Source organism: Pogoniulus pusillus, chromosome 1 (assembly GCF_015220805.1).
Source record: "Pogoniulus pusillus isolate bPogPus1 chromosome 1, bPogPus1.pri, whole genome shotgun sequence".
Classification (NCBI taxonomy): Eukaryota; Metazoa; Chordata; class Aves; order Piciformes; family Lybiidae; genus Pogoniulus; species Pogoniulus pusillus.
The window spans coordinates 4,922,128-4,944,962 of record NC_087264.1 but is presented as its reverse complement, the minus strand read 5'-3'; the positions used below and the strand labels follow the sequence as shown (position 1 = coordinate 4,944,962).

At 47.0% G+C, this 22,835-nt stretch overlaps 1 protein-coding gene across 1 annotated transcript in view; it reads right to left on the bottom strand.

Moving 5' to 3' along the window:
• MNAT1 (MNAT1 component of CDK activating kinase) overlaps positions 1-22,835 on the bottom strand; it is a 191,244-nt gene that overhangs the window by 92,395 nt on the left and 76,014 nt on the right. Inside the window, exon 6 of the mRNA XM_064154531.1 lies at positions 20,230-20,355. Within this exon, the coding sequence (XP_064010601.1) occupies positions 20,230-20,355 (126 nt within the window). The remainder of the gene's footprint in view (positions 1-20,229; positions 20,356-22,835) is intronic.

Here is a 22,835-nt window from a genome sequence, read left to right as displayed (position 1 = left end):
AAGATTAGAATCATAGAATCAAACAGATTGGAAGAAACCTCCAAGATCAGCCAGTCCAACCTAGCACCCAGCCCTAGCCAGTCAACCAGACCATGGCACTAAGTGCCTCAGCTTCAACACCTCCAGGGACAGTGACTCCACCACCTCCCTGGGCAGCCCATTCCAATGCCAATCACTCTCTCTGCCAACAACTTCCTCCTAACATCCAGCCTAGACCTCCCCCGACACAACTTGAGACTGTGTCCCCTTCTTCTGTTGCTGGTTGCCTGGCAGAAGAGGCCCCCCCCCCCCCCGGCTACAATGTCCCTTCAGGTTGTTCTCAGACATGCAGATCTGTACTAAGGAAAAAGGATCATGGTAGAAAGATTACACATTCCTCCATGCACATACACCAATTTCCTACTTCAGCTTCCCTACACATTCATCCATGCACATACACAAATTTCCTGCTTTAGTTTCCCTAAATGGCTTCAAAACCTTCAGTATTCTTACTCCAATTCTTCAAATGCTCTTACTACTCTCTTTAAAAGACTTTTCCCTCTCTGAAGAGTCCTGTTCTCAGGTGATGAAAGCCATTTCCCATCTAGATTTCACACCAGAGTCTATCAATGCTTTGCAGAGGAAATCAATGTTTTTACTGCTGAGTAACAATCAAGGCATTTGAAATTATTCTTAAAGACCTAAACTCGCAAGTATTTGAGTCTCTGAAGTTCTCTTTCCATAGTCAAAGCCACCTCCTAGAGTCTGAGAACAAGCAGGTTTTGACAACCATCAACAGAAAGTGAACTTGCAAGACCAGGGCCATAAAATGCAGAACAACTCAGTCTCTTCTACAATGTAACAGCACAGGCAGGAAGCGCTATCAGGGGCTGCCTGGAAGGGTGCAGTCTCCATCTCTGAAAGTCTTTAAGGATGGGTTAAATAGGTTCCTGTCATGAAGTACCCCTGACTGCCTTGCAGCAGGAGAAAGGACCCTAGGAACAGGTGCCAATCTTTGGAGGGTAGGAGAGCCCTGCAGAGGGACCTGGACAGGCTGGATAGGTGGACAGAGGCCAATGGGATGAGACTGAACAAGGCCAAGTGCAGGGTTCTGCACTTTGGCCACAACAACCACAAGCAGTGCTACAGGCTGGGGACAGAATGGCTGAGAGCAGCCAGGCAGAGAGAGACCTGAGGGTACTGGTCGACAGGCAACTGAAGATGAGCCAGCAGTGTGCCCAGGTGGCCAAGAGAGCCAATGGCATCCTGGCCTGCATCAGGAACAGTGTGGCCAGCAGGACAAGGGAGGTTATTCTGCCCCTGTACTCAGCACTGCTCAGGCCACAGCTTGAGTGCTGTGTCCAGTTCTGGGCTCCTCAATTCAAGAGAGATGTTGAGGTGCTGGAAGGTGTCCAGAGAAGGGCACTGAAGCTGGTGAGGGGCCTGGAGCACAGCCCTGTGAGGAGAGGCTGAGGGAGTTGGGGGTGTGCAGCCTGCAGAAGAGGAGGCTCAGGGGTGACCTCATTGCTATCTGCAACTACCTGAAGGGAGGCTGTAGCCAGGTGGAGTTGGTCTTTTCTGCCAGGCAAGCAGCAACAGAACAAGGGGACACAGTCTCAAGTTGTGTTGGGGGAGGTCTAGGCTGGATGTTAGGAGGAAGCTGTTGTCAGAGAGAGTGATTGGCATTGGAATGGGCTGCCCAGGGAGGTGGTGGAGTTGCCATGCCTGGAGGTGTTGAAGCAAAGCCTGGCTGAGGCACTTAGTGCCATGGTCTGGCTGATTGGACAGGGCTGGGTGCTAGGCTGGCCTGGATGATCTTGGAGGTCTCTTCCAACCTGATTGGTTGATTCTATTCTATGACCACTCAAGAATTTTGCCCACCACTATAGTTACATAATTCCCCACATACCTACTGAAATTTTGGCTCTAAAGCTTCTCATTTTATTAATTTTCTCCCTAGACATAATATTCCACCCTTACAGAGGAACTTTGTCCTCTCTCAGGTTTTTTCCTATCATCTCTATCAAGACATGAGACCGTCTTAGCCTCACACTTTTAGACAAGCTATTTATTTCTGTTTCACCCCAGCACTCCTTTCTGGTATGCTCACTTTTAAACAGTGCATCAACCAGCACTATTTAACAACTCTTTTGCATTCAAAACGTGGCTCACTGTCTTTGCAATGCTGATTCTACATAAACATTTAACCTTTATGATGCTTGCCACTCTCAGCTGCAGCATAGCATCCAAAGAGCATATATGCACTAGATTGTATCTTGTTAGAACGAACAGCAGCACTGAAAAAAAAAGATATATTGGAACAATCTATAAATGTGTTTACATTATAAGAATGATTTGCTGTTCCTTCAAAAGGCATGTAGGAAGTCAGCACTTCTCAAATGTGTAAAGTATTTCCATGTGCCTAAAGCAGGATCTTTCCAAAATAAACAATGATTGAGAATTTTGTTATTATTCTTTATTTCCCTGCCAGCTGTTTTTTTGGACTCTCCTCTCAGCCACCTTCTTTCTTTCAGTCAGATCTCTCCTTATTGCTCACAGTAACACCTACTCAAGCAATGGCAGGCTCAGAGCTGCACGACTCAGAATTCATAGAATCAACAAGGCTGGAAGAGACTTCCAAGATTATCCAGTCCAACCTAGCACCCAGCCATAGCCAGTCAACCAGACCATGGCACTAAGTGCCTCATCCACTCCACCACCTCCCTGGGCAGCCCATTCCAATGCCAATCACTCTCTCTGACAACAACTTCCTCCTAACAGCCAGCCTAGACCTCCCCCACCACAACTTGAGACTGTGTCCCCTTTTCTGCTGCTGCTTGCCTGGAGAAGAGACCAACCCCACCTGGCTACAGCCTCCCTTCAGGGAGTTGTAGACAGCAATGAGCTCTGCCCTGAGCCTCCTCTTCTGCAGGCTGCACACCCCCAGCTCCCTCAGCCTCTCCTCACAGGGCTGTGCTCCAGGCCCCTCACCAGCTTCATTACCCTTCTCTGGACACCTTCCAGCACCTCAACATCTCTCTTGAATTGAGGTGCCCAGAACTGGACACAGCACTCAAGGTGTGGCCTGAGCAGTGCTGAGTACAGGGGCAGAATAACCTCCCTTGTCCTACTGGCCACACTGTTCCTGATGCAGGCCAGGATGCCATTGGCTCTCTTGCCCACCTGGGCACACTGCTGCCACATCTTCAGCTACTCTCTACCAGTATCCCCAGGTCCCTTTCTTCCTGGCTGCTCTCAGCCACTCTGTCCTTCAGGCTGATTTAAACATTTTCCTTAGATCACTTTAACAAGTTGTCTTTGTGCTACTGCAGCTAGTGGCAGGTCTGCCCATTGATTACGGTGGAATTTGGGCATCCTATGTTAAGTCCTAATGCCCAGCTCCTCCTGCACTCTCTCTTTGCCTGCTCCCATATTGTGATGGTTTGGCTGTTACTTGTCTCCTCACACTCAAGAAAATTACCCAGACTAGACTCAGCTGGCTGGAAGTTAAAGAAGGAAGCTATATTTACTGCTTAGCACAACATACAAGCAGTTATACACAAATATATAGAGTTATATACTAATTAAAAGTAACACAGAAGCACAACAGCCCTTCATTCTGATATGGGTCAAGAATTGGCTCGAAGGCCGTGCCCAGAGAGTGGTGGTGAATGGTGCCACATGCAGTTGGCAACTGTCAATACTGGTGTGCCCCAGGGATCAGTGCTGGACCCAGACCTGTTCAATATCTTTACTGATGATCTGGATGAGGGGATTGAGTCCAGCATCAGTAAGTTTGCAGATGACACCAAGCTAGGAGCAGGTGTGAAGCTGTTGGAAGGTAGGAGAGCCCTGCAGAAGGACCTGGACATGCTGGATGGGTGGACAGAGGACAATGGGATGAGATTGAACAAGGCCAAGTGCAGGGTTCTGCACTTTGGCCACAACAACCCCAAGCAGCACTATAGGTTGGGGACTGAGTGGCTGAGAGCAGCCAGGAAGAAAGGAAGCTGGAGCCACGGGTAAAGAGTAATTGAAGATGAGCCAGCAGTGTGCCCAGGTAGCCAAGAGAGCCAATGGAAACCTGGCCTGCATCAGGAACAATGTGGCCAGCAGGACAAGGGAGGTTATTCTGCCCCTGTACTCAGCACTGCTCAGGCCACCCCTTGAGTGCGGTGTCCAGAACTGGGCTCCTCAATTCAAGAGAGATGTTGAGGTGCTGGAATGTGCCCAGAGAAGGGTGACAAAGCTGGTGAGGGGCCTGGAGCACAGCCCTGTGAGGAGAGGCTGAGGGAGCTGGGGGTGTGCAGCCTGGACAAGAGGAGGCTCAGGGCAGAGCTCATTGCTGTCTACAACTACCTGAGGGGAGGCTGTAGCCAGTGGGGGTTGGGCTCTTCTGCCAGGCAAGCAGCACCAGAACAAGGGGACACAGTCTCAAGTTGTGGTGGGGGAGGTCTGGGCTGGATGTTAGGAGGAAGTTGTTGTCAGAGAGAGTGATTGGCATTGGAATGGGCTGCCCAGGGAGGTGGTGGAGTCACCATCCCTGAAGGTGTTGAAGCAAAGCCTGGCTGAGGCACTTAGTGCAGTGGTCTAGTTGAGTGGCTAGGGCTGGGTGCTAGGTTGGACTGGATGATGTTGGAGGTCTCTTCCAACCTGCTTGATTCTATGAAACAAAAAGAAAACCCAAAAAACCCCAAACCCTAAGAACACTTCCATTCCAAAACGTGACAAGAGTAGAATGCTGCACTGCTGGTTACAGTCCCTTTACTAACAAGCACATTGGCCTTGCTGTTCACTCCTTACAATTAACAGTGTTGGCACTATTTCATTTACTAAATCCCAGTCATTACAGCTGTGCAAACATAAGGAGCTAATTTGTATTCATACTAATATGTGTATATAAATGTGCTGCTTTAGCCATGTAATAGAGCCTTAAAGCAAATGAACAAATATTTGTTCTAACAGATCAGTATAAGAGAGACCAACCATAAAACAGCATCAGGTCAAGCAGTTCTGATTATGTCTGTCCACCAAACAGCTTTATTTTGATAGTGGCATCTTCTCTAAGGCATTCCAAACAGAAATCCTGCAGAACCATAGGTTGGAGGAGACCTCTAACTTTGCATTCAGCAGTCTCTCTTCAGCTTGAATGCAGAGAGGTTTACAATCCACACAATTAACAGTGTGAACAGAGGATCAATTAATAAAAGCTTCATTGTCAGCTTGACTCAGTGGCTCAGAATAGGGATTTTCAGCTGGTTTCCAACTTAATATGAGTCTGTTCTAAGACACTTCCCTAACTCACTGGAGACCAGTGATAGTTTGTGTAGCTTTGATTTTTTTTACACAGCAATTGGTGTTGCTGGAAACTTTCACCAGACAGAAATAGAATAGAATTAACTAGGTTGGAAGAGACCTCCAACATCATCCAGTCCAACCCAGCACCCAGCCCTATCCAATCAACCAGACCATGGCACTAAGAGCCTCAGCCAGGCTTTACTTCAACACCTTCAGGCGCAGTGACTCCACCACCTCCCTGGGCAGCCCATTCCAATGCCAATCACTCTCTCTGACAACAACTTCCTAACAACATCCAGCCTAGAGCAACCCCACCACAACTTGAGACTGTGTCCCCTTCTTCTGCTGGTGGTTGCCTAGGAGAAGAGGCCACCCCCCACCTGGCTACAGCCTCCCTTCAGGTAGATGTAGACAGCAATGAGGTCACCCCTGAGCCTCCTCTTCTCCAGCCTAAACACCCCCAGCTCCCTCAGCCTCTCCTCACAGGGCTGTGCTCCAGGCCCCTCACCAGCTTTGTTGCCCTTCTCTGGACACCTTCCAGCACCTCAACATCTCTCTTGAATTGAGGAGCCCAGAACTGGACACAGCACTCAAGGTGTGGCCTGACCACTGATGAGCACAGGGGCAGAATAACCTCCCTTCTCCTACTGGCCACACTGTTCCTGATGCAGGCCAGGATGCCATTGGCTCTCTTGGCCACCTGGGCACACTGCTGGCTCATCTTCAGCTACTCTCTACCAGTACACCCAGGTCCCTCTCTGCCTGGCTGCTCTCCAGCTACTCTGTCCCCAGCCTGTAGTGCTGCTTGGGGTTGTTGTGGCCAAAGTGTAGAATCCTGCACTTGGCCTTGTTCAATCTCATCCCATTGGCCTCTGCCCACCCATCCAGCCTCTTAGGCTCCCTCTGCAGGGCTCTCCCACCCTCTAACAGATTCACACCAGCTCCTAGCTTGGTGTCATCTGCAAACTTACTGGTGCTGGACTCAATCCCCTCTTCCAGACCATCAATAAATATACTGAACAGGTCTGGGTCCAGCACTGATCCTTGGGGCACACCACTAGGGACATGTTGCCAATAGATGGTGGAGATCTAGCAGCTGCAATTTCTTTCCCCCTTTTTTTTCTTTCAGAAATAGGTAACCTCAGGGTGTCAATGCAATGCTCAACGAGATACTGTTACTGATGAGAACAGTTCTAAGATAAAGCCACATACATCATATATTCTTACTAGGAATCATCAAGAGGGGCTTAGCAACTGCAGGATGCCACTAGTAGGGCAGGTTTTCTGACAGAGGTATGTGCACCTGCTTTCCAAACATGCACCCTCCAAGTATCTTAACTCCAGGGCAGCTGCTTGGCCAGAATGCTGGTTCTGAGAATCTTCATCCAGAAACCTACTGGAAAGGGCAATGCAGCAGCCTCATAGCACTGATCCAGCCAGACTCCTGCTGAAGGTCTAGATACTGCTCAGTGCCACTGGAAATTTTACCTTTACAAGCATACTCTCCAAAACAAATACACCCAAATGCACTACTTCCTCTTGAAAACAAGTGCAGTGATTTTGTTGTGATTCTAAATGATTAAGTGTAGTGAAAAGGGAAATATTCCATCCAGCTGCCAGAAAAGAAACGTGCACAGCACCACCCAAAGAAAGACTACAACCAAAACACCAATCTCAGAGAAAACAATTCCACCTGAAGTGTTTCAATCTGAATATAGAGCAGCTAAGCTAAGAGTGGAGGAAGTAAATAGGCACAGTTGACTTGCTAGAGGGCAGGGATGCCATCCAGAGGGACATGGACAGGCTGGAGAGGTGGGCCCAGGCCAACCTCATGACATTCAACAAGGCCAAGTGTAGGGTCCTGCACCTGGGCTGGCAGAGATACAGGCTGAGTGGTGAATGGCTGAGAGCAGCCCTGAAGAAAAGGACCTAGGGGTCTGGGATGATGAAAAGCTCAACATGAGCCAATAGTGTGCATGTGTAGCCCAGACAGCAACCCTGTGCTGGGCTGCAGCAAGAGCAGTGTGGCCAGCAGGGCAAGAGAGGTGGTTCTCCCTTTTTACTCTGCTCTTGTCACACCTCATCTGGAGTCCTGTGTGCAGTTCTGGAGCCCTCAATACTAGAAGGACACGGAACTGTTGGAGCAAGTCCCCAGGAGGGCCACAAAGATACTCACAGGGCTACAGCAGCTCTGCTGTGAGGACAGGCTGAGAGAGTTGGGGCTCTTCAGCCTGGAGAAGAGAAGGATTCGAGGAGACCTTATAGTGCCCCTTCCAGTATCTGAAATGGACCTACAGGAAGGCTAGGGAGGGACTATTGACAAAGTCTTGTAATGACAGGATGAGGGGTAATGGGTTTCAACTGGCAGAGGGGAGATTTAGACTAGATGTTAGGAGGAAGATCTTCGCAGTGAGGGTGGTGAGACACTGGCACAGGTTGCCCAGGGAGGCTGTGGCTGCTTCCTCCCTGGAGGTGCTTAAAGCCAGGTTGGATGAGGCCTTGAGCAAACTGCTCTCATGGGAGGTGTTCCTGCCTATGGCAGGGGGTTGGAGCTGGATGATCCTTGAGGTCCCTTCCAACCTTAGACCATTCCATGAATCTGTTTCTATGAATTTTTCCCCCATTTATTTAGTTCTAAAAACTTTAGTCAAACACTGACAGCACTTTTAAAAAATAAAATACTAATTTAAGGAATTAAAAAAAAAAAAGACACATCCCAAACCACGTAAAACCAACCAAACAAACCAAACCAATGTGGTGAGAACTGGCAAAGCAAAGCTGGAAGGCTGAAAGGGTTCCCAGTCACACAGACAGGGTTGCAAAGCACTCTTGGGCACTGGCAAATAGTTGGTAGTCCAAACCATAGTGGAACATGAACTTCACTTACCTCAGTGTACCTGGCATATGTCTAAGCAGCTTTGAAGGAGCACAACTGATTAAAAAGGTATTTTGACAGACTTTTTTAACATTTGGAACAGGCTTTTGGATAATTGCTCCACAAGCTATAAAAGAAACAGACTGAAACACAGGAGCAGCCACTAAGCAGGAAGCAATATCGTAGGAAAAGGCAATAACAAAGAACAGTTAATTTGACCTGAGCTGACAAGGTCAATGTTTTAAAAGAAATAGCTGCACATAACATAAAATAAGAACTTTATTTCCCATTAGAATAATACTGCAAATGTAATGCTGCACAAAAATCCATTCTCTCACACTTGTTATGCTCAGCCTAGTGGTTACAGGCATTCCTGAGGTGTCCTAGACATCCTGTGTCTGACACAGATCCACTCCTCTGAAATATTGGTTTGACTGCTCCCTCTTGCAAGCTCTGTCTGGTTCAGCCTGCACATTGCTTTCCCCCCAGCATTCAGCTACTGATAGCCTCAAACTACAAGAACTGGAATAAATCCTGGTACAATACTCAGTATTGTACTCAGTGTGGCCAGTAGGACAGGGGAGGTTATTCTGCTCCTGTACTCAGCACTGGTCAGGCCACAGCTTGAGTACTGTGTCCAGTTCTGGGCCCCTCAATTCAAGAGAGATGTTGAGATGCTGGAATGTGTCCAGAGAAGGGTGACAAAGTTGGTGAGGGGCCTGGAACACAAATCCTATGAGAAGAGGCTGAGGGAGCTGAGGTTGTTCAGGCTGCAGAAGAGGAGGCTCAGGGCTGACCTCACTGCTGTCTACAACTACCTGAAGGGAGGCTGTAGCCAGGTGGGGTTGGTCTCTTCTGCCAGGCAATCAGCAATAGAACAAGGGGACACAGTCTCAAGTTGTGCTGGGTAAAGTATAGGCTGGATGTTAGGAGAAAGTTCTTCACAGAGAGAGTGATTGGCATTGGAATGGGCTGCCCAGGGAGGTGGTGGAGTCACTGTCCCTGGAGGTCTTCAAGAAAAGACTGGATGAGGCACTTAGTGCCAGGGTCTGGTTGACTGGCTAGGGCTAGGTGCTAGGTTGGACTGGATGATCTTGGAGGTCTCTTCCAACCTGCTTGATTCTATGATTCTATGACTCAGGCACACAGAAAGTTCAATCGCTGCTGGGACAGGGAAGCAGCAGCAGATGTTTCACTGTTAACTCACTGCCATTCAGGAGTGTTGTTGAGAAGAGATGGAGCCCAGCTCAGCAGAAGAGACTCGAGGTTAGGAATTCAGTAGGGCTGGATCTTATTCCTCCTTCCGCCACTGCTCTGCTGGCTAATCCTGGGCAGTACATCCCCTCCGGGCATCTGCTTCCCTCCCTCCTCCCTCCCTCCCTCCCTGACACATCTATTTCAACTGCAAATTCCGAGCGGCAGCGACCATCTTGGTCATGACAAAGCATCTACAACTCTGCACTAATACTTCTATTAATAAATATTCCCATTGCTATTAAGTAACAAATCTAAATCCGTGGTAGAAATTATTGCCTGGTCAATGATGTGTTTGCTATATTAGTTCTGGGTATAAACTATAAAGAGGCAAGCTCCCAGGTGCTAACAGGCCAGAGGATACCTATCTTGTTTTCCTGCAGATCTGGGCAATCCAATTAGCTGTAATTGAGTTTTTAACTACATGAAATTACTTCAAGAATAGCATCACTCGAGGCTAAATCTCCCCTGACATAGGGGGAAGGGAGCAAAGAAACATTATAAAAGCTGGAAGGAGCAGAAGGAGGACAGGGGGCACTGCCTGAATCATGCAGAAGAGAGCACACAGCCAGGCTAGTACAAGTCATTCATACTCCTTACAAGCAGGTGAACGGCTGGGCTGCAGGCTCAAAGCTCTGTGTGCTCCCAGTTCAATGGGAGTTAAATAACATCCACACTCCTATGCATTTTTAACCACAATGGTAAGGCAAGGCACAGATCTGCAAAAGGCTCCCACAGTCCTGTAAATGCCAGAGACATAAAAAGAAAGCAAAGTTACTCTAACAAAATTAATTCCTGCTGCATTTGCCAACCACCACTCCTGCACAATGCATCTGAGCACTTCTTTTACATGTTCAAATTAGCTTCACATTAAAGTTACCTCCCAGACAGAAAGGGCCATTATATTCACCAAGAAAAAGAACAGTTCTGTTGCCAGACTGTAGCCTTCTGCACACCCTAGAAAGGCCAGAATTTCCAACAAGTGTTGCTCTTTTTGTCAGGTAAAATGTGAAGTACAAGCACTGACAGCAAACAAATGTTTGAGCCCTGCTGCAATAGCTACGATTCCCACAGCTTCTTTCACACTTTTGCACTGATTTGAGGTTAGATTTCATAAGAGTTTGAAATATTAAGAAGTATTCTTCCATCACATCTGAATATAATGAGCATGATAAGCAGAACACAGAGTCACTTCCACTCCCCACTCACAATCACCTCAATGGATTAGGACAGAAGATAGAATTTACTGAAATAAAATGTAGAAATTAGTCAGTAGACTTCAAAGAAAACTCAGCTTTGACTTTAAAGTAGCACAAAACCCCAATTTCACAGAAGGAAAAGCAAAGGAGACCCTTTCCCCATGAGCTAACTGACCCTCTTGTGCTATAGGGGATGCTCTTGCTTAGCTTAAAAGTGAAAGGCACTCCCTCCTCCTGCAAGTACAGGAACTCCACAGCACTAATACGACACCTTAAGTGAGCCAACTTCCTTGAGCACTGCCCTGGGGACTAGAATGGGCATGCCTTTTAATCCAGAAACTGAGAAATATGGCCAATTATCATCCAGGCTGAAGGGCATCTCTGACCAAGATCGTCCTGGAAAAACACTCATGTTCAGTAGATCAAGGGAGGTTCTCCTCCCCCTTCTACTCTGCCCTGCTGAGACCTCATCTTGCGCTCAGTTTTGGGCTCCTCAGTTTAAGAGGGACAAGGATTTGCTGGAGAGGGTCCAGTGGAAGGCTAAGAGGATGATTAGGGGACTGGAGCACTGCTTGACGAGGACAGGCTGAGGGAGCTGGGGCTGCTTAGTCTGGAGAAAAGAAGACTGAGAGGGGATTTAATCAATGTCTATAAGTATCTGAGGGCTGAGGCTCAGGAGCAGGGGGACAGGTTCTGCTCACTTGCTCCCTGCGATGGGTCAAGGGGCAATAGATGTAAGCTGCAGGTTCCATCTTGTGCTAGTTTCAGCCCAGCTGGGATATTTTAGTGAGAGGAATTAGATGCTAGGCTGTGAAAAGGAAACAATGGTGATATCTACTTCACTCATAAGCCTGCTGAGATGTATAAAAACAAGAACATAAATATAGATAACAGAGTTTGCCCTCTGGCTTTGGGCTGCACTTCTCCCTCTCTAACCTACTGTCTGTGTGACTAATCCTTCTGCTTCCTAACCCCCCCGCCTGGGTGATTCTCCAAACTCACCTTGAATGTAAGGAAAAGTCTAGAATAAGGTAGAGGGGTAGAGAGGAGGTGGAAGGGTAGTTGGGAGCCCCTCCTGGGGGCTTTCTGGGAGGGCTGTTGTGTTTCTGTATTAGTTTTTAACTTGTCTATGTCTGTCTATAGGTAGAATCATAGAATCAACCAGGTTGGAAGAGACCTCCAAGATCATCCAGTCCAACCTAGCACCCAGCCCTATCCAATCAACCAGACCATGGCACTAAGTGCCTCATCCAGTCTTTTCTTGAAGACCCCCAGGGACGGTGCCTCCACCACCTCCCTGGGCAGCCCATTCCAATGCCAATCACTCTCTCTGGGAAGAACTTCTTCCTAACATCCAGCCTAGACCTACCCTGGCACAACTTGAGACTGTGTCCCCTTGTTCTATTGATGGTTGCCTGGGAGAAGAGGCCACTCCCCAGCTGGCTACAATGTCCCTTCAGGTAGTTGTAGACAGTAATAAGATCACCCCTGAGCCTCCTCTTCTCCAGGCTAAACAGGCCCAGCTCTCTCAGCCTCTCCTCATAGGATTTGTGCTCCAGGCCCCTCACCAGCTTTGTTGCCCTTCTCTGGACATGTTCCAGCACCTCAACATCTTTCTTGAATTGAGAGGCCCAGAACTGGACACAGTACTCAAGGTGTGGCCTGAGCAGTGCTGAGTACAGGGGCAGAATAACCTCCCTTGTCCTGCTGGCCACACTGTTCCTGATGCAGGTGTAGATATTGTAAATACCTGCTTGTGTATTGTGCTAAGCTGTAAATGTAAAGCTTCATTCCTTAATTTCCAGATTGGCTGAGTCTAGTCTGGGTGGTTTTCCTAAGTGTAGGGGGGCAGATAACACCCAAACCATCATACACCTCAACACAAGGGGGAACTACTTTACTGTAAGGGTCACAAAGCACTGGAACAGGCTTCCCAGACAGGTTGTGGAGTCGCCTTCTCTGGAGACTTTCAAGGCCTGTCTGGATGTGTTCCTCTGTGATCTGTGTTAGATCTATGTGACCTGAGATAGATTGTATTGCTCTGGCAGGGGGGTTGGAGTCAACGATCTCTTTGGGTCCCTTCCAAGCCCTGACATTCTGTGATCCTGTGAAGCTGAAAAAAATAACATGGATTGCCATAACAGGCATATTTGTATAGATTTTGTGCAATCAGAAGCTCAGGATTAGCCAGCATCTCCATTAGCTCGATCTGGGTTCCCTTATTTGGAAACAAAATTAAGGAGAGCAACCTGGAACACAAACACCATGAGGATAGACTGAGGGAGCTGAGGTTGTTTAGCCTAGAGAAGAGGAGGCTCAGGGGAGACCTCATTGCTGTCTACAGCTACCTAAAGGGAGGATGTAACCAGGTGGGGGGTGGCCTCTTCTGCCAGGCAAGCAGCAAGAGAACAAGGAGACACAGTCTCAAGCTGTGCTGGGTAAAGTATAGGCTGGATGTTAGGAGGAAGTTCTTCACAGAGTGATTGGCATTGGAATGGGCTGCCCAGGGAGGTGGTGGAGGCACCGTCCCTGGAGGTGTTCAAGAAAAGCCTGGCTGAGGCACTTAGTGCCATGGTCTGGTTGACTGTCTAGGGCTGGGTGCTAGGTTGGACTGGATGATCCTGGAGGTCACTTCCAACCTGGTTGATTCTATGATTCTAACCACCAGAAAAGGTCAGTGGCTCAAAATAAAAGCACAAGGGAAGAGCATCCACAGTGAATCATTAAACGCTTACTGCAGAAACCACAACAGTGAGCACAAAACCAGACTTTTCACAGAAACTGGGGATACTTTGCAGAACTGTGGAGCCAAACACAGTATGAATTCAAACTGCAATTTTTAAGATATTCTCCACACTCCTCTAGAGGGGAATATAAGTGGTGGGAAGCCCTTGGCTTAAAGAGGAACAAAGCTAAAAGCAGCTACAAAGAGTGCTGCCCTTGAAGAGAAGTGAAACAAAAGCTCCACCTCATTCAAGTGTACACCTATGTAAAACAAACAGACCCAGCATTTCAGGTGTTTAGAAAAACACTCAAGTTGGAAAATAAGCATGTCAGAAGGTAAGTGCCCAGGTGGGAATTCACCTTACGTCGTCACTTGAGTACACTGTCACGGATCATCGACCACATCCAATTCTGTACAATGAGCAGACTTGCTTCTCACAAAGCCAACCACTGGAATGGGCTGCCCAGGGAGGTGGTGGAGTCACCATCCCTGGAGGTGTTCCAGAAAAGCCTGGCTGAGGCACTTAGTGCCATGGTCTAGTTGATCAGACAGGGCTGGCTGCTAGGTTGGACTGGATGAGCTTGGAGGTCTCTTCCAAACCAAATTCAATGTATGATTATATAAGAAGCTAGATTGGAATTAAACATTAGGAAGAAATTTTTCAATGTGAGGGTGGTGAGGAACTGGAACAGGTTGCCCAGAGATGCTGTGGAGGCTTCAGTCCTGGAAGTGTTCAAAGCCATGAGCAAGGTAGCCTAGTAGGATGGCAGGAAGTTGGAACCAGATGAGTGATTTGGCATTGGAATGGGCTGCCCAGGGAGGTGGTGGAGTTGCTGTCCTTGGAGATGTTCAAAAAAAGCCTGGCTGAGGCACTTGGTGCCATGGTCTGGTTGACTCGACAGGGCTGGGTGCTAGGTTGGACTGGATGATCTTGGAGGTCTCTTCCAACCTGCTTGATTCTATGACTCTAACTCTGCTCTAAGCCAAACAATTAGCAAATGGCTTGTGCTAGTTTGAAGCAAGCTGGAATGTTTTGGTAACAGAACTAGATAACAGGCAGTGAAATGAAAACAATTGATGTCAACTTCTCTCACAGTTACGCTGAGAACTCTGGGAAGAAGAAGTAAACTTTCTCCATTTTGTCTCTCACTCTTGCTTTTGCCTTAGACCGAGACACATCTTTCTAACATCACTGCTTTCTAACCCTGCTCCCTAACCTCTTGGCTGCACCTCTCTTCTTCCTGAGAACTGGGGTAAGGTTGAGAGGGCCAGGGGAAGGTGTTGGGGTGGTTTTGAAGCCACTCCTGGGGACTCAGGTTTCTGGGAGGGGAGTTGTGCTTCTGTATTGTTTATCCTTTGTATATTTCTGTATATAACTGTATATAACTGTATATATTGTAAATAGCTGCTTGTAAATTCTGCTAGCTGTAAATAAATTGCTTCATCTATATTCCCAGGGTCCGTCTGAGTTAGCTGGGGCAAATACAAAGTGTGGGGGGGCGGGTAAGAGCCCAAACCATCACATGGCTACTGTAACTTTCCAAGATGCATCCCAGTCCCAATCTGAAAGCACTGAACATCCAAAAACAGAAATCTCATAGAATCAACCAAATTGGAAGAGACCTCCAAGATAATCCAGTCTGACCTAGCACCCAGCCCGGTCATATTCATCACATCTCATCACATTCCAGAGTCAGTTTTAATAGGGAGGCAAATTAACCAGTGGAACACTGTGAACATTAGTTCCTACTTGTTCCTTTAATTCCTAGGTGGACCTTGTCTGTTTAACTATGGTTACTGGTTCTTGCTACATTTACTGTTGCACCATTCAGTTTTGGCATGTTCTGCATTAAGGAAGTAGATACTGTAAACTGAGTCACATCTTAACCTTCTCCAACTAGAGGCAGAACACAGCAAGAGACATTTTTCTCTCTTTGAATGGATGTCCTAGTTTGAGCCTAGCTGGGAAATTTTGGTGAGAAGAATTAGGTGTTAGGTTGTGAAAAGGAAACAATGGTGATGGCTACTTCACTCACAGGCTTGCTGAGATGTATAAGAACAAGAACACAAACATAGATAACAGAGTTGTTTGCTCTCTGTCTTTGGGACTGCACTTTTTCTCTCTCCCTAACTTGCTGTCTGTGTGACTAATCCTTCTGCTTCCTAAGCCCCATAGTCAACACTCCAAACTCACCTTGTGTGCAGCAGACATCAGCATTGTTTCCTTTTCACAACCTATCATCTAATTCTTCTCACCAAAATACCCCAGCTGGCCTCAAACTGGCACAATCCACCCCCATCTATTTCACACAGTATTGCTGAGATGTATAAGAACAAGAACACAAACACAGATAACAGAGTCTCTCTCTGGCTTTTGGGGCTTCATGAACTTCTCTCTCTCTAAGTTACTGCCTGACTAATCCTTCTGCTTCCTAACCCCCCTGGCTGACTCTCCAAACTCACCTTGAATGTAAGGCAAAGTCTGGGGTAAGGTAGATGTGGGAGAGGAAGGTGGAAGGGGGGTTGAGAGCCCCTCCTGGGGACTCTGGTTTCTAGGAGGGCTGTTGTGTTTCTGTATTACTTTTTAAACTAGTCTATTGCTGTCTCCAGCTGTAGATATTGTAAATACCTGCTTGTATATCATGCTGAGATGTAAATATAAAGCTTCGTTCAATTTCCAGCTCAGTTGAATCTAGTCTGGGTGATTTTCTTCAGTGTGGAGGGTGGGTAACACCCAAACCATCACAATGGACCTCTGTGGCTCCTCTTTGTGATCTTTTAGACTTTTGCATTCAAAAGGTCACTGGAAGAACTCTCCAGCCCCTGAGTCTTCCCACTACTGCATTTAGAAGGAAAAACACTCTTCTATTTACTGCTGTACTACTCACATACTCAAGGCCACCTCACACACAAATGCTTCTGCTAAGGGTCAAATTGGTTAACTCACTCAGCTAAAGTTCCAAATCCTTCTTCACAGAGCCTGTTATTTACTCTTCTATTTATAACTTTGAATTTAGCCATATTAAAGCATATTTCATTCAAATGAGGCCAGCTTGACAAAGCAGCCCTGTAAACTGACAGCTTGCATGTCATCCACAGAAATTCAACATCTGCTTCCAAACATTGAACTGTGTCCTAGCAGAACACCCACAGGCATATCCATGCTGAGCTGGTTACCCAGGCTGTGGTAAGCAAGGACTACATTAGAAATTACAAGTTAGCCAGTTAATTCATTTATTGTGCAGCATCTCAGTGCTGTTATTATTGTGTGATATAATTTCTATATCATTCTAGAAAATCAGTGTGACATAATAACTGAATCAAGATCTGTGTCCAGTTCTGGGCTCCTCCATTCAAGAGAGATGTTGAGATGCTGGAATGTGGCCAGAGAAGGGCAAGGAAGCTGGTGAGGGGCCTGGAGCAGAGCCCTGTGGGGAGAGGCTGAGGGAGCTGGGGGTGTTCAGGCTGGAGAAGAGGAGGCTCAGGAATGACCTCATTGCTGTCTACAACTACGTGAAGGGAGGCTGTAGCCAGGTGGGGGGGTGGCCTCTTCTCCTAGGCAAGCAGCACCAGAAGAAGGGGACACAGTCTCAAGTTGTGGTGGGGGTGGTCTAGGCTGGATGTTAGGAGGAAGTTGTTGTCAGAGAGAGTGATTGGCATTGGAATAGGCTGCCCAGGGAGGTGGTGGAGTTGATGTGCCCGGAGGTGTTTAAACAAAGTGTGGATGAGGCACTTAGTGCCATGGTCTGGTTGACTGGCTAGGGCTGGGTGCTAGGTTGGACTGGATCATAGAATCATAGAATCAACCAGGTTGGAAGAGACCTCCAAGATCATCCACTCCAACCTAGCACCCAGCCCTAGACAATCAACCAGACCATGGCACTAAGTGCCTCATCCAGTCTTTTCTTGAACACCACCAGGGACGGTGACTCCACCACCTCCCTGGGCAGCCCATTCCAATGCCAATCACTCTCTCTGGGAAGAACTTCTTCCTAATATCCAGCCTATACCTACCCTGGCACAACTTGAGACTGTGTCCTCTTGTTCTATTGCTGGTTGCCTGGGAGAAGAGGCCACCCCCCACCTGGCTACAATGCCCCTTCAGGTAGTTGTAGACAGTAATAAGATCACCCCTGAGCCTCCTCTTCTCCAGGGTCTTCCCACCCGCTTGATTCTCTGATACCCCATAAAGAAAACATGAGAACATTCCTCCTTCTCAACAAAACCTGTAATATCATCAGTGTAAAATCTGCTTTGCTTGATGTAATTCACCTTCCACAAAAAAACCCTCATTGACTTCAAACATTCCTACCCTTAATTTTAATTGCACCTACTCCAAATTTGTTTGAGGGGTTTAAATTGGTCTTTCTTTTTGTCTAGAACTAAGGTCAGTCAGGGTGAGGAGGTTTGTTTGTCAAGTCAGAATTCAGTTAAGAGTATTCTTTTCAAACAGAACAATGAATGTTTTCTGACCACAAGGTTTTTACACAAACAGAACATCTCTCACGAAGCATATAAATCTCCCTCAGATTGTTAGATTTTGAAAGAAAAAGGACAAGGGTAGAGTTTATACTCCACAAAAACAAGAAAACAATCTGCACCACTTTGCAAAAGCTGACACTATTGTGGGGGAAATTAAAGAAGCTACAAATTCTTCCACCTTGTGAAGGCTCTGGGGGACAAAAAGCACAGCACAAACATCGCTGACAAAATAAATGGATTAACAGTTGGGAGAATGGTTTGATACAAAATTTTTTGCTTTGCTGATTTCTTGGTTTGTTAAGGAGGATAAAATGTTGGTTATTTTCAGGGCAGATTTTACCATATCAATTCTAAAATAAAAAGGCCAAAAAAAAGTGCAATAATTAAAACCGAAACAAACCCACCTCTGACATCCCCCCCCCAAAACACTGTTTTCACATACAGGCTGATCACAGAATCAAGCAGGTTGGAAGAGACCTCCAACACCATCCAGGCCAACCTAGCACCCAGCCCTAGCCAGGCAACTACACCATGGCAATAAGTGCCTCACACAGGCTTTGCTTCAACACCCCCAGGCACAGCAATTCCATCATGTCCCTGGGCAGCCCATTCCAATGCCAATCACTCTCTCTGACAACAACTTCCTCCTAACATCCAGCATAGACCTCCCCCACCACAACTTGAGACTCTGTCCCCCTCTTCTGTTGCTGGTTGCCTGGCAGAAGAGACAAACCCCCACCTGGCTACAACTTCCCTTCAGGTAGTTGTAGAAAGCAATGAGGTCAGCCCTGAGCCTCCTCTTCTCCAGCCTAAACACTCCCAGCTCCCTCAGCCTCTCCTCATAGGGTTTGTGTTCCAGGCCCCTCACCAGCTTCATTGCCCTTCTCTGGACACCTTCCAGTATCTCAACATCTCTCTTGAATTGAGGGGCCCAGAACTGGACACAGGACTCAAAGTGTGTCCTGAGCAGTGCTGAGTACAGGGTAGAATAACCTGCATAATGTCCTGATAAAGAATGTGAATGCTAACAGATCTTAAGCTGTCACCACAGCAGTAACGCGCCTGCAAGAATAAGTCTTGCTTCCTATAGTCCACCAACAATGAAATCACAGCATCCTTAACCAACCAGCATCATCTTCTAAATTGTTTGTCTCCCAGATTATTTCAGTGTTTATAAGACAATCTGAATTAAGTGGAGCCTATTCTTGAACTTCCAAATTTTCATCTTCCAGAATTGATGCACAAATGAGACAAAAATAACACAAGGAAATCACAGTTTTGCAGCAAAAGAGGTATGGCTTTTGACAATCATGTCAAAATTATTTCACACATTCATAGAATCATAGAATCAACCAGGTTGGAAGAGTGTCCCATCCAATCCTTTCTTGAACACCTCCAGGGACAGCAACTCCACCACCTCCCTGGGCAGCCCATTCCAAAGGCAAATCATTCTGTGGAGAACTTCCTCCTAATATCAAGCCTCTACCTTCCCTGGCACAACTTGAGGCTGTCCCCTTGTTCTGTGCCATAGTCTAGTTGATTGGATAGGGCTGGGTGCTGGGTTGGACTGGATGATCTTGGAGGTCACTTCCAACCTGGTTGATTTTATGATTCTATGATTCTATTCTGGGGACAGCAAGAGACACACTGCAAATGTAGCACAGAGCTCATGGCACTGCTTTGAAAATGCACATTCATTTTGTCCAACTGAACAAAAAAATCTTTCTGGAGGAGAAGCCACTGCTGAATATCTGCACAACCTGGTTGACTGTATGATTCTATCTGAGACTGACCTTGTCACAACCTCCCTTCAAGAAAAATGATCAAATTCGTGGATTAGCTCCTAATTGCTTATTTAATTGAAAGAGAACAGTCTGCTTCATATAACATGTAGCACAGGTCTCATCTCTCTGGGGCAGAAGCCACTGTTTAGTATCTGCACAACCTGGTTGACTCTATGATTCTATGGTTCCCACACATAGAATCAATCAGGTTGGAAGAGACCTCGAAGATCATCCAGTCCAACCTAGCACCCAGCCCTATCCACTCAACTAGACCATGGCACTAAGTGCCTCAGCCAGGCTTTGCTTCAACACCTCCAGGAATGGTGACTCCACCACCTCTCTGGGCAGCCCATTCCAACGCCAATCACTCTCTCTGGCAAGAACTTCCTCCTAGCATCCAGCCTATGCTTCCCCCAGCAAAACTTGCATGGGAGAAGAGAGTAACCCTCACCTGGCTACAACCTCCCTTCAGGAAGAATGACAGAATTCTTTGATTAACTCCTAATTGCTTCTTTCACTGAAAGAGAACAGTCCATTTCATATAAGATATATAACACAGGTCTCATTTTGTATGAGAAAATCCTTGGTCCTTTGAAAAGGCATTGAAAAGAAAAAGCAGCATGCAAGCCTTACCATTTTGATACCAGTAGAAAACGTGACTGGTTTGACAGGTTTGGGATTTTCCAGTTGCATTTCTAGCTGAGTAGATCTGTCCTTATGCTGAGCTAAGAGCAGCGAAGCAGGAAGAGTGGAGCTCTCCTGTAAATATAGGAGGAAGAAATTAGAAAGCTAAATTAAATAAGAGGTATTAATTAACATTGCATATTCTTCAGAATTGCAGGCTGTGTCTGTGTGATGGCCTGGGTGTTACCTGACCCCCCACACACTTAAGAATATCACCCAGATTAGGCTCAGCAGCTCTGGAAATTGAATGAAGCTTTATATTTACAGCTTAGCATAACTCTCTCAGTGAAGAACTTTCTCCTCAACTCAAGCCTAAATTTCCCCTGGCGTAGCTTGAGGCTGTGTCCTCCTGTTCTGGTGCTGGCCACCTGAGAGAAGAGAGCAATCTCCTCCTGGCTACAACCACCCTTCAGGTAGTTGTAGACAACAATAAGGTCTCCCCTGAGCCTCCTCTTCTCCAGACTAAACAATCCCAGCTCCCTCAGCCGCTCCTCATAGGGAGCAAGCCTATGAGTGCAGTAGGCATCACCACTGTTTCCTTTTCACAGCCTATCATCTAATTCTACTCAGCTAAACATGCCAGCTAGGCTCAAAACTAGCACAGCCTGAAAGGCCACTGCTAGCAAAGCAACTCTGAGTAGCCTCCCCAGGAGAAAGAGTTTACAGAAAACAATCATTTTCAGTAATAAGAAAAAGCTGCAGGGACTCCATAAATCAAAGTAACCTGCAACCAGCCATTTTTATGGAATCCACATTAAAGACACTATAACAGGCTCCTTATTCCAACTGCCCAATGCAACTCCTATTTATTGAAATCTAGAAAATACAAAAATTAGAACTTAATCAGAGAAGAAATAATCTCAAGTAGTATAACTTGGATCAGATGTTTATCTAAGACACATTCTTTCGACCAATGAACTCAGAGCAGTTTGAAATTGTTTCCCATTAGATTTCACCTGAGGCCGTTTGGAAATGATCCTTGCTCTGTTTTGCACAATGGCACCATTGTGAGTGCAACCAACAGCATATTTATTTTCTCCTTCACCAACTTATTTTAAGGGAAGCCAGCCAGGGTTTGGGGTTTTTTTTTTCTGTTGTTAAATATATGAAAAGCAGTAAAAAGTACAGTTAAGCAAATGAACTACTTGAACGCTCAGAACAGAATGATTAACGTACATAGATGTAACTAACTGCACTTGAAAGAGTCAGAATATTACTGCCCAATTAATGTTCTAATAAACTAATGCAGCTATCTACACACAGACAGCAAAAGCCTTCAAACTTCCCAGCTACAACGAATGTGAAGGTGAAAGCAGGGAAAAAGTTCAGATGGATTCTCTCTCCAACCGCTCTAGCACAGTATTCTATTCCTAAGGCACTCAAACATGGTGTTTAAGGCCAGGCTGGAAGAGGCTCTGGCCAGCCTGATTGAGGGTAGGGTGCCCCTGCCCATGGCAGGGGGGTTGGAACTAGATGATCCTTGTGGTCCCTTCCAACCCTGACTGATTCTATGATTCCATAAAACATCACTTACTCTGTTTCATGGAACCTAAACTGAGCAATGAGACACGTTTCACAGAATCATAGAATCAAGCAGGTTGAAAGAGACCTCCAACATCATCCAGGCCAACCTAGCACCCAGCCCTGGCCAATCAACTAGACCATGGCACTAAGTGCCTCACACAGGCTTTGCTTCAACACCCCCAGGGATGGTGACTCCACCACCCTCCCTGGGCAGCCCATTCCAATGCCAATCACTCTCTTTGACAACAACTTCCTCCTAACATCCAGCCTAGACCTCCCCCACCACAACTTGAGACTGTGTCCCCTTGTTCTGTTGCTGCTTGCAAGGGAGAAGAGCCCAACCCCACCTGGCTACAGCCTCCCTTCAGGTAGCTGTAGACAGCAATGAGCTCTGCCCTGAGCCTCCTCTTCTCCAAGCTGCACACCCCCAGCTCCCTCAGCCTCTCCTCACAGGGCTGTGCTCCAGGCCCCTCACCAGCTTCCTTGCCCTTCTCTGGACACATTCCAGCACCTCAACATCTCTCTGGAACTGAGAAGCCCAGAACTGGACACAATACTCAAGCTGTGGCCTGAGCAGTGCTGAGTACAGAGGAAGAATAACCTCTCTTGTCTTACTCGCCACACTGTTCCTAACAGAGGCCAAGATGCCATTGGCTCTCTTGTCCCGCTGACCACACTGTTCCTGATGCAGGCCAGGATGCCATTGGCTCTCTTGGCCTGCTGGCCACACTGTTCCTGATGCAGGCCAGGATGCCATTGGCTCTCTTGGCCACCTGGGCACACTGCTGCCTCATCTTCAGCCTACTATCTACCAGTACCCCCAGGTCCCTTTATTCCTGGCTGCTCTCCAGCCACTCTGTCCCCAGCCTGCAGCACTGTTTGGGGTTGTTTTGGCCAAAGTGCAGAACCCTGCAGGAGGGAGAGGTTTAAAACTTAAACTGTGATAAGAGACATCTAATTTCTGTACAGCTGGGAGAAAATTTAGATCATGACTGCACCAGTTTACAACTTGCATCTTCAAAGTGTTGTAT